This window comes from Pipistrellus kuhlii, unplaced genomic scaffold (genome assembly GCF_014108245.1).
Source record: "Pipistrellus kuhlii isolate mPipKuh1 unplaced genomic scaffold, mPipKuh1.p scaffold_m20_p_22, whole genome shotgun sequence".
In the NCBI taxonomy this organism is placed as follows: Eukaryota; Metazoa; Chordata; class Mammalia; order Chiroptera; family Vespertilionidae; genus Pipistrellus; species Pipistrellus kuhlii.
The window spans coordinates 9,496,405-9,509,082 of NW_023425521.1; the positions used below are offsets into that span (position 1 = coordinate 9,496,405).

At 39.6% G+C, this 12,678-nt stretch overlaps 1 protein-coding gene across 18 annotated transcripts in view; it reads left to right on the forward strand.

Moving 5' to 3' along the window:
- CDC27 (cell division cycle 27) overlaps positions 1-12,678 on the forward strand; it is a 51,184-nt gene that overhangs the window by 6,962 nt on the left and 31,544 nt on the right. For 16 of the 18 annotated variants that reach the window (XR_004990282.2, XM_045586352.1, XM_045586351.1 and 13 more), the window contains exon 2: positions 12,254-12,329. Coding sequence is in view for 17 of the 18 variants with exons in the window: in XM_045586351.1 (XP_045442307.1) it covers positions 12,254-12,329 (76 nt within the window). In the remaining variant the exon portion in view is untranslated. Of the gene's footprint in view, positions 1-1,784; positions 1,920-12,253; positions 12,330-12,678 lie in introns of those variants that run through there. The other 2 variants (XM_045586348.1, XM_045586345.1) reach the window with 2 other exon arrangements.

Consider the following 12,678-nt stretch of genomic DNA (forward strand, 5'->3'; position numbering starts at 1 on the left):
CTCTCTCTTCCTCTCTGTAAAAAATCAATAAAATATATTTTTTTAAAAACAAACCTCTAAAACCTTACAAAGTGTCAAAAAAGATTTTTTGGAGCAAATAACATTGAAACTGAGATCTGAGGGCTGAGAAAGAAACAGTAATTTGAAGAGCATTAAGAGAAAACAGTATGTGCAAAGTCCCTAAGACACAGCAGAACTTGGCATTGGAAAAACTGAAAGAAGGCCAGTGTGGCTGGAGTTGCATAATAATGCCATTTTCATTGCGAGGATAATGGGAAATTATTGAAGATTTTCATCAGAGGGTTGATGTGATCTTATGTAGATGTTCAGATCTCTCTGGCTACTTTAAGACTGTAATGGGAGGAGGGAGGCAGAACTAAAAACAGTCTTAAGGATGAAGATAACAGAGACTAAAATGGTAGCAGTGGAATAGGAAAGAGGTAGATAAATTCAACAGATATTTTGGAATTCGAACCAACTATTGATTGGATGGGAGTGGTCATGATGGCTGTGTGAATTTCATTTTGGTGTGCCATTTATTAATGGAGAATCCTTTGTGGACAAGGAATATTTAAAGGAGGACAATTAAGAATTCTGTCTTGTACAAATTGAGTTGGAGATTTGTGAAATCAGCCAATAGAAATGTGGAGATACAACCTCTAATCTTTTGAAGGGTCTAGTCTTGGTAGGAAGATAAAAATGCTTATCAGGAACAATTGGATAATGTTGTAAGTCAGTATGTGTTTGATTGCACAGATAATAATAAAGAAATTCAGAAAGAAAAACTTACAGACCAGAAAAACAGGAAGGTTTCTTGGAGGAGTAGAACTTCAAGCTTTAGAAAGATTGGAAGGGTTTGAATTGGTAGAGAAGAGGAAGAACATTCTTGGCATGAAATGGCATGAGCAAAAGCCCAGAGTTGAGAATGGTGTTTAGGAACAAGAGAACAGTAGAATATTCTAGCCTTGGCTAGAATGGAAATTGAGAGTAGCAAGAGGTAAGTTTTACTAGCCAGATTGTATCAGGTTATAGGGAACTTAAAATCTAGGCTAAGGAGTTTAGATTAAAAAAAAAAAAGAAAGAAAGAAAGGAGAGGGATAGAAAGTTAGAAACATCAATGATGAGAAACATCAATCTGCTGCCTCCTTCACACCCCCCACTGGGGATGTGCCTGCAACCAAGATACATGCCCTTGACCGGAATCGAACCTGGGACCTTCCAGTCCGTAGGCCGATGCTCTATCCACTGAGCCAAACCAATTTCGGCTTAGTTTAGATTTAATGTATTGTAATAAATAGCCATTGAAGATTTTTTAACAGAAGTCATTTATTAAAAGGCTAATATGCAAATTGTCCCCTTGAGAGTTCAGCCGCTCACTATGATGTGTGCTGACCACCAGGGGGCGGCATGAACAAAGGAAAGGCCCCAGCTGGTAGCAAGCAGCCAGGGGAAGGAAGGCCACACAGCTGGCAACAGGGGGAAAGAAGGGCCTGGCCAGCAGCCAGAGAGCCCCAATTGACCTTGATCACCAGCCAGGCCTAAGAACCCTACCCGTGCACAAATTTCATGCACCGGGCCTCTAGTTTTGTAATGAAAGCACTGTTTTGAGAAGATCAATCTAGTAAGTTTGGGAAGGAGTGATAAGAAAGAGTTAGGAAGACATACCAGCTGGTAGAAATATTCAGTTACATGGCAATATACACTCAATCTTGGCATTATTGATGTTTGAGCCAAACTAATTCTTTACTGGGGGGAAACTATCCTGTGATTGTAGTGTTTTCCAGCATCCCTGGCCTGCCTTATTCAGTAGATGCTCCCTCCATTTGTGACAATCAAAAATGCCCCCCACACATTGCTGTATGTCCCTTGAGGGACAAAATTGCCCAGATTAAGATCCTCTGATGTAGATCTAAACTAAGGTAGAATTGCAGAAATTAGATTGTAATGTATAATAGGAAAATTCACAGTGATTTATGTAGTCACTTTTAAGTCTGAATTAGTTGTATAGCTTACAAAGATTTATTTTTTAAATAAGTCATGTTTAAGAGGAGCAAGCAAGAAAGAAACTTTGCTGTTTAACTTTTATGCTGTTGATTTGTCTTTTAAATTGATGCAACCTAGGACTGACCTATTAATTTAATCAGGAGAATTTATCTTTTAAATTTTGGGGGTGAGAGGGTTCTTTTGGGACTTTATAACTTTTAGCAGCACTTTATCCATATGGCTTTAATTTGAAGTGATATACTGATTGATATTCTTTTAGGGGCAGATCCATACCAGTTGGGCAGAAATAGATGAGTAACTAACTAGGAGGGTAATCTTAGGCCTCCTCCCAATTTGTAGTGTCTTAAAGAATAGTCTATTCTTCAAAAGATACACCATCATGCCGAAACCGGTTTGGCTCAGTGGATAGAGCATTGGCCTGGGGACTGAAAGGTCCCAGGTTTGATTCAGGTCAAGGGCATGTACCTTGGTTGCGGGCACATGCCCAGTAGGAGGTGTGCAAGAGGCAGCTGATTGATGATTCTTTGTCATCAATGTTTCTAACTCACTATCCCTCTCCCTTCCTATCTGTAAAGAATCAATAAAATATATTTTTAAAAAGAGAGAGAGAGAGAGAGGGAGAGAGAGAGAGAGACCATCACTCAGGAACTGAGAGGTGCTTGAACAGAGTGGTAATGGAAGCTGTATATGGAGTTTTCTTAAGTGGCAGGTTTTACTACTGGAATATATGGGAGCTTTAGTTGACTGTCTTCACTATCCCTTTTTGACCCTCTTAAGAATTGGTGATGAAGAAATATTGTTCTGAGAAAAGCTTGATTTTAAAATCAGAAATGGATAGAACTCTTGAATGTGGTACTTTAATTCTCTTTTATTCTTTAATTTTTAAATGAAGACAACTCAAAGTTCTAGAACTTTATGGCCATAGTAAATATGTGTCAAATTTTCCAGGTGATCAGTAGTACTAAGCTTACTGGCAAATCATTTGTGTCTTTTGTGTCACAAAATAATTGTGGCAAATAAGCTGGGAGATGTTATATAATAAAAAATATAAATTATATATTTGAATTTATTTATATTAAGAGATGGAAAGAAAACGGTTTTTAAGTGTCTAATGTGTGCCAGTTAGTATACTAGGAACACTATGTATCATTTTACTTAACCCATGCAAGTCCAAGAAATAGAATTCCATGTTTCAGATGAGGAAATGAGGCTGAGAAAAGTTAAATAATTCCTCCAAAGTCACACTGCCAAAAGTACTAGCACATAACTTTAAACAAAAGTCTCCAACATAAAATCCTAGGCATATTCTTTCTACTCACCATATTCTTTCATTTACAACAAAATTTAATAAGTACTTAAGAATTCCCCTTCTAGCCAAAACCGGTTTGGCTCAGTGGATAGAGCGTTGGTCTGCAAACTGAAAGGTCCCAGATTCGATTCCGGTCAAGAGCATGTACATTGGTTGCGGGCACATCCCCGGTAGGGGGTGTGCAAGAGGTAGCTGGTCGATGTTTCTCTCTCATCGACATTTCTAGCTCTCTATCTCTCTCCCTTCCTCTCTGTAAAAAATCAATAAAATATATTAAAAAAAAAAAAAAAAGAATTCCCCATCTACACTAATAAAAGAGAAACAGGCAGATTAACCATCACTCTGCTATGCCCACCAGCCAATCAGGAGGGAATATGCAAATGAGGAGAAAGATGGTGGCCTCCCAGCTGCTCCAGGCTGGGAGTGGCCGGGCATGGCTGGAGGCCTGCTATGAGAGGGGAGGCGGGGGAAGGATCTATAGGAGTGGCACTCTGGCCACAGCGAAGATGAAAACTACAGACTCCAGAGTCTGCAGTGAAGATGAAGATGGCAGGCTCTGGTAGGAGTCTGTAGCGAAGACGAAGACAGCAGACTCTGGCCAGAGTTTGCAGCGAAGCAGCGAAAATGAAGATAGCAGACTCTGGCCTGAATCTTCAGCAAAGATGGCAGACTTCAGCCAGTCTGCATCAAAGATGAAGGCGGCAGACTTTGGCTGGAGCCTGCAGCATAGACGAAGAAGGCAGACTCTGGCTGGAGGGAAAGCCTGGGTCCCAGGTGCTAGAAGCCAAGGGAAGGAAGACCTACTGCACGATCTCTTCGTGCAACAGGCCTCTAGTATTTTATAAAGGAGTAATTAGGTAGTGATTATTTGCATTAGAAAATAATTTTGTGTGCCACAAAGTTTCTTCTAATAGAGATTTCCAGAAAACCTTAACAGTTGGATATACAAGAATAATAGAGTAACTTAAGGCTAAGACTAACATAAAACATTAACAATGGGAAGATTACCGGAAGTCAAAGATCATTTGTTTATTAATTCAGCGTACATTTAGTTAAGCACCTGTTTTAAGAGTTCATAGGAGCCTAACCAGTGTAGCTCAGTGGTGGAGCATCAGATTATGAACCAGTCACAGCTTGATTCCTGGTCGGGGCACATGCCCAGGTTGCAAGCTCAATCCCCAGTGTAGGTTGTGCATGAGGCAATCGGTCAATGATTTTTCTTTCATTGATTTTTCTAGCTCTAGCCCTTTCTCTTCCTCTCTAAAATTTTTTTTTTAAAAAATAGTACATAACCAATAATCCTATCTAATAAAGAGGGAATATGCTAATTGACTGCCACGCCCTCACAGTATGTTGGCATCCGGCCACAAGATGGCAGTACCCAATCCCTTTAGCCCCACAGGGGAAGGTAGTTGGGGGCAATCAGGCCAGCCAGGGAGGGCAGTTGGGGATGATCATGCTGGCAGGGGAGCAGCTAGGCATCAATCAGGCCGGCAGGGGAGCGGTTAGGGGGCTATCAGGCTGGCAGGCAGAGTGGTTAGGGGCAATCAGGCAGGCAGGCAAGTGGTTAAGAGCCAGTAGTCCCTGATTGTGAGATGTGTCCCAGATTTGGAGAGGGTGCAGGCTGGGCTGAGGGACTCCCCCTCCCCTGTGCATGAATTTTGTGCACCGGGCTTCTAGTAGGATTATAATAATGAGCAAAAACAGATGTTCCTACCTTTCTAGAGTTTATATTATAGTGAAGATATGGAGTACCTAAATAAATGTAAATTACAACAGTAGAAAGTGTTACAGAGGAAAGGTATTTGGTGCTGTTAGAGAGTGTCATATGGATGCCTAACCTCATCTGGGGATCCCAAAAAAAGCCTTCCCAGAGAAAGAAGTCCAAAGAATGACTAGAATTTCCATGGTTTGGACTTTGGAGGAAAGGAGAGCATGAAAGGTAAAGTGAATTGTGTGTTAAAAGGACCTATGACAGGTTGAGGAGCTGAAAGAAGGTCATTGTACTAGCATGGAGAGCATAAGAAAACATGATACAAAATGATCTGTAGAGGGAAGCATGTTCTATTTTGCACTGCCTAGTTTGGTGGCTTTAGTTTTTATCATTAAGGACAATTAGAAGCCACTGGAGGATTTTAGCAAAGAGATAAAATGATCAGATCAGATTTGTATAAAGCTCAGAGGAAGATAATGGATCATAGAGTGAAAAGAATTCAGAGGCCAAATAAAACACTATTAAAGTAATCCAGGGAGCCCTGACTAGTAGCTCAGTTGTTGGAGTGTCATCTGGTACATCAAAAGGTTGTGGGTTCGATCCTTACAGGTGCCTTCTCACAGGCTGCAGTGCCCTCAGGCCTTCCCAGTCAACATAGCACAGTCCAAACTTTGAAGAAAACTTTCTTTCCTATTATCAGAGAAGACCTCCAATGAATCAGACGATTAGAATATGTCCATCAAGCAATGACTTGGTCACTGCCCTCGAAGAACCCACCGAGAGCCTAAGGTTCTGAATTTCAGAATCTAGCTTTCCATGTTGTCCAATCACATAGCTGCCCTTTGTCATCTGTGAGCCATTAAATCTTTTGAAGAGGGAACTTTGTAGATGGTGCTGAGATCTGTATCTGTGGACTTGAATGTTGATCCCTCACTTCAGATTGACATACCTGATGCACTCAGTGAAAGAGATAAGGTCAAGTTTACAGTACACACCAAGACCACACTGCCCACGTTTCAGAGCCCAGAGTTTTCTGTTATAAGGCAACATGAAGACTGTATGGCTCCATGACACTCTTTCTGAAACTGCAGACTATGCTGGGCTTATCAGGAATTGAGAGGGACAGAGTTAGAAACGTCAACCAGCCTCTTGCACACCCCCCACTGGGGATGTGCACGCAATCAAGATTCCACCTGCTCCAACATAGCCTGACTTTGATGGCCCTCGAGAGAAGATGCAGAAACTGGGGGAGGGTGAAGGGTCTATGACCAAAGAAGAATTTGCCAAGATGAAGCAAGAATTGGAAGCTGAATATCTTGCTGTCTTTAAGAAGACTGTATCCTCCCATGAAGTCTTTCTCCAGTGGCTTTCTTCTCACCCTGTTCTCAATAAAGATCGCAACTTTCATGTTTTCCTGGAATATGATCAGGATGTAAGACTGCCCGCCCCCCCCCCCCATTCTATTTTCATGATCCAGAAAAAATTACAAGACTGTTCTTTAAAGATAAAGATTAAAAAAAAAAAAAAAAAAAAAAAAAAAAGGTTGTGGGTTCAATTTCTGGTCAAGGAACACATCCAAGTTGGGGGCTAGATCACCAGTGGGGGCAGGTATGGGAGGCAACGTTGATGTTTCTCTTTCACACTTCGCTCGAGCGCTCGCTCGTTCTCTCTCCCTCTCTTTCTCTCTCTCTCTCTCTCTCTCTCTTTCTCTCTCTCTCTGTTAAAAAAGTCACACTGGCCAGGCTTTAAATATGCTTTTATTTTTAGAGAGAGAGGAAGGGGGAGGGGGGATAGAGAGATAGAAACATTGATGAAAGACAAATGTCATCAATTGGCTGCCTCTCCCCATGCCCCCACTGGGGATCAAGCCTGCAACCCAGGCATGTCCACTGCCTGGGAATCAAATTGTGACCTCTTGGTTCCTGGGCCGATGCTTAACCACTGAGTCACACTGGCCAGGCTCCTTTTTTTGTTGATCTGTTAATCCTCACCCAAGGATATTTTTTTCTATTGACTTTTTTTTTTTTTTTCTTTGAGAGAGAGAGAGAGAGAGAGAGAGAGAGAGAGAGAGAGAGAGAGGAAGGGAGTGGGTGGAGACAGAGAGAAACATCGATGTAAGGGAGAGACATTGATTGGTTGCCTCCACACCCTCCCCAACTGGAACTCAACCTACAACCCTTAAATCTATGGGCCAACATTCCAACCACTGAACCAAACTGGATAGGGACATAATTTCTTATTGTCAGTAGTGTTCTGAAAATCCAAAAGATTAAGGCTTTGTACAGTCCATCTACAGAACTTGGTTTTCTCAAGTTGGTTACATTTTTACTGAAATCAGGATCATATAGCAAACAAAGTTGGTACTCCAATTAATGTTTACTGACTGGAAGAATGATGTGTTTCAGAAGTGATAGGCATATCAACTAAGATGATAAGGCAAATGATCTGAGTAATATGGAGGGAAGTATATGATATAGGCTGCTATTAACCAGAAAAATCTGAATATCTTCCACACATTTATAGATCACACCAAGATATTTTATTACCACCAAACCTGACCTATTCCAATCCTGTCAGACCAACTCATATTTCCTTACCAGATTCTTGCTTCCTTTGCTTTTCAATGTTTTGCTTATTGTTTCAAGAAAAAAACAGCCCTAGCCAGTTTTCTCAGTGTTTAGACTTTTAGAGCATCAGCCCATGGACTGAAGGGTCACAGGTTCCAGGCTCAATCCCTGCCCTGGTCAGGGTGGGTGTGGGAGGCAACCAATCGATGTTTCTCTCTCTGCCACTCCCCACACCTTCCACTCTCTCTAAAAATCAATGGGAAGATATCCTCAGGTGAGGATTAACAAAAAGAAAACAAAGAAACAACTAGAGGTTATTTTGTATTTTATATTGTCAATATTAACATTCCATTTTATCCACATTATTACAAGTTAATTATAGTGGTAATGTCTTAACTTGTGTTTTACACCCAGATTGGGTTTCTAAAAATTTGTAGGTCAGTAAATGAAAATGGATTTAGGATTCCGAAACACTCATTCAACAAACATTTATTGAACATTCATTATGTTTAAGGGAAGTTATCAAATATAATAGATAACTTGTTAACCAGGGAATCTATATATATAAAAGCTTAAGTGACTGAATGACCATTCGCTATAATGTGCACTGACACTAGGGGACAGATGCCCAACACACAGGATCAGGTTCCATCCTGTCTGGATCAGGCCTGTGGAGATCCGGCCAAAACCAGCTACCCAACACTCCCCAAGAGGTCCCGAATTGCGAGAGGGCACAGGCAAAGCCAAGGGATAGAAAAATCGAATCTGGTTTTTGTCTTCAAGAAATTACAACCTAGTTAACCAAATAATATAACTAAATCTAATAAGTAACCTGATTTTTTTTTAAAAAAAGCATAAACAAACTCTAGAACCCCATAGAGAGTAATCAGCATTGCATTGGATAGATCAGTGAGGGCTTTGCAAAAGGCAGAGGAATGTGTAAACTGAATTTTGAAAGAAGGATAACTAAGATTTCAGGAGATAGAAGTTAAAGGACAGCCCTAACAGAGGCAACAGTGTTGGCAAAAAATATTAAAACACATTGGATGTTTAGGGAGCTATAGAGGCATTTTGTTGTAGACCATAGGCAGCTTTGGTGAGATATGAAAACACCTGAAAAATGAAGGTTAAAGATGGGATTTGAATAGTTTACTAAGGAGTTTGTGCTTTATTCTGTAGATATTTATTTTGTAAATTTTGTGGAGCTATCCAAGAGAAAGCATTAGAAAGTTTTGATAAAAGAGGAAGACATGATGATCATAATGAGGATGGCAGCAGTTAAAATTTATTGAGTTTTTATTAGGTATGTGCTCAGAACTATTATGTATTTTACTGAAGTCTTATATTTTGAACGAATAAACTAAGACATATGAGACATGAAATTACTTGCCCAAGCCATAGAACTAATAAGTTGTGGAAAGTGTATTTGAACCAAACCTCTCACTATAGTCTTCTATTTAGCAGTGGTGATATTTACATTTGAAGAAGATATTTCAAGACAGGATTGCCAAAACCGGTTTGGCTCAGTGGATAGAGCGTCAGCCTGCGGACTGAAAGATCCCAAGTTCAATTCCGGTCAGGGGCTTGTACATTGGTTGCGGGCAACATCCCCAGTAGGGGGTGTGCAGGAGGCAGCTGATTGATGTTTCTCTCTCATCAATGTTTCTAGCTCTCTATCCCTCCTTTCCTCTCTGTAAAAAAATCAATAAAATATATATTTTTTTAAAAACACAAAAAGATAGGATGGATTGCATAACAGCTTGCAGGCAGGAAAACCACTTAGGAAACTAAGAGTTTAAAGGAAAGAAGAGTCTGTTGTGGACTGGGACTAGAAAAGAGGGAGTAGACTCTAGATATGTCTGTAGGTACAATTCTGTAAATTATGGTGACTCACTAATCAGGACATTAAAACCTTTTAAATCCATAATGTACCCAAATTGAATCATCAATACATTCATTATTTCATGTGTACCGTGCAAAGTCACAGGTGTAATCTTGAGCAGTTTGATTTTCAAATAAGGAACACCTCTCCCAGTCTTAGCAGCAGCAATGATCGATCCTCAAATGCTTTTACTACAGTAATCTATATGTGCAAAGAGAAAGCATCTTTCTAAGTCTGTAACTTATCTTTCCCCCTTTCAAGTACAGTAGTTCTCTCCTACCCATGGTCTACCATGGCCCAAAAACATTAAATAGAAAATTCCAGAAATAACAATCATAAGTTATTATATTTTAGCTGCACACTATTCCAAGTAGCATGATGAAACTTTCCACATTCCTGCTCCATCCTGCCTTGGATGTGAACCATCCCTTTATATTTTATTCACCCTGTATATATTACCTGCTCAACAGTCACTTCTTAACTCTCTCATCATCAGGTTGACTGTTAAGGTATTGCAATGCTTACTTTCAAGTAACCCTTATTTTACTTAATAAGGCCCCATAGTGCAAGGCAATTCAGATAAGCCAAAGAGAAACTAAGTGCTTCCTTTAAATGAAAAGGTGAGTACAGTACAATAAGATATTTTGAGAGAGAAACCACTTTCACATAATTTTTAATTCAGTTTAGTGTTACAATTGTTCTATTTTATTATTAGTTATTGTTGTTAGTTTCTTACTATGTCAATTTATAAATTAAGCTTTTATCATATATATGTACAATATATACTATAGATTTTGGTTTTGGTACTATTTGCTGTTTCAAGCATCTGCTGGGAGGTCTTAAAACATATTTTCTAGCCGGGACCGGTTTGACTCAGTGGGTAGAGCGTTGGCCTGCAGACTGAAAGGTCCTGGGTTAGATTCTGGTCAAGGGCATGTACCTTGGTTGCGGGCACATCCCCGGTAGCGGGTGTGCAAGAGGCAGCTAATCGATGATTCTCTGTCATCGATGTTTCTAACTCTCTATCCCTCTCTCTTCCTCTCTGTGAAAAATCAAATAAAATATATTTTTAAAAAAAGACGGTCTTTAAAAAACAAACAAACATATTTTCTATGGATAAGGGGGAACTTAATCTAACTTTAATTCCACAAATAGTTATTGAGCACCTATTATATATTAGGCTCTAATACTGTCTCCCATCAGCTAGATCAGTGATTTTTTTTTAATATATTTTATTTATTTTTTACAGAGAGGAAGAGAGAGGGATAGTTAGAAACATTGATGAGAGAGAAACATCAATCAGCTACCTCTTGCACACCCCCTAATAGGGATGTGCCCGCAACCAATGTATATGCTCTTGACCGGAATCGAACCTGGGACCTTCAGTCCGCAGGCCGACGCTCTATCCACTGAGCCAAACCAATTTCGGCTAGATCAGTGATTCTTAATGAACCATGATATCAGTGAACCCCTAACACTGTATACAGATTTTCTGTATTTACATGAATGTGCTTTTTTTCTGAAGAGACCTATTGCTTTCATAAGTTTTCAAAAGAGTGTGCTATAAAAGAAGGGAGAACTACTTATCTAGAAATGGAGAAGAATGGTTCTGAACCCTGAATGCTTACCTGCGGGCACATCCCCGGTAGCGGGTGTGCAAGAGGTTTAAAAAGGTTTAAAAATAAGTCTATCTAAACTCAATCCCAACATCCAGGGGTTGTGATTCAGTGGATTTGAGGTAGAGTTGATAGCCACTGATCTACTACAATAGTTTATAGGAATAACACTAAAATGTACTTCATGAGAACAGAAACTGTTAATTATCGTACTCCCAGACTCTAGAAAGTGCTTGGCACATAGTGGGCACTCAGTAAATATTTACTGAATGAGTGAGTACTAGAGCCTTCCAGTTCAGAAAAGTTAAAAAAAAGACACCCCATCCCCATCCAGTTGCTTTATCATTCGTGGTAAGTCGTGATGGAATCAGTAAAAACATTGCCTTGAGTGGCTGAGAACAGGGTAGCATTAAAGGTATTCAAATGGGAAGTTTTTTTGGAAGATAGCATATATTTGACCATCTCCCTTATGTGTATTATGAAAAATTGTCGGAAACCACTGCTTTAAATTTAGAGCAATCTAGTTTAGTGTGGTAGGCAGACCTGCAAATGAATAACTAATATAATATGAGTGCTCATACTAGGAGAGGTATATTTACAAAAAAAAAAAAAAAAAAAAAAAAAAGATCTCTAGCCAAAACTGGTTTGGTTCAGTGGATAGAGCATGGGCCGGCAGACTGAAGGGTCCCAGGTTCAATTCCGGTCAAGGGCATGTGCCTTGGTTGCAGTCACATCCCCAGTAAGGGGGTGTGCAAGAGGCAACTGATCGATGTTTCTCTCTCATTGATGATTCTAGCTTTCTGTCCCTCTCTCTTCCTCCCTGTAAAAACTCAATAAAAAAAATATATTAAAAAAGATCAGCTTTATGAAGTAGATGTTATTTAAGCTGGATCTTTAGGAATGAGCAAGACCACATTCCCTAGTGCAGGAAAAGACACAGAGGCCTAAAAATCCATGGAAAATCCAGTGAGTGAATTCAGGTATGTTTGGAGCCATCTGCGAAGAGCTTTATCTAACACACTTTGGAGTTTGCACTTTGGACATTGAAGTTTTATCACTTAAATTAGAGATGTTGATTTGGGATTACATGCAAGGCTCTGAGCTAGAAGTTTTCTTGAAACTCTGTGTTTATGTATTTTTGTTCTGTTCTTCCTCTTGCAGGCTGCTATATGGCAAGCACTAAACCATTATGCTTACCGAGATGCAGTTTTCCTTGCAGAACGACTATATGCAGAAGGTTTGTATTGTATTTATTTCTGTAAAATCACTAATAAATAAAATATATGAACACCATCCCTTTTTATGACTGTTATAAATTCTGAGTATCGCTTTTGCTTTTGCTTTTTCTTTACAATTGATAGTAGTTCATAAAAACTTTTCCCTGTATCTGTGCAGCTCATGTATATGTTACTTTTAATAACTATAGAGTTGCTTCAGATTTTACACTATGATTTATTTAATCTTTTACAATCTTTAAGTATTTTTTCCCCCAGAGACTTTATTTTGTGGCCAAGAGCTTGGATTAGAGTCTATGGCTTCAGTGAAAACCCTAACTCTGTCACTTAAATTTGCAGTTGTATACCTAG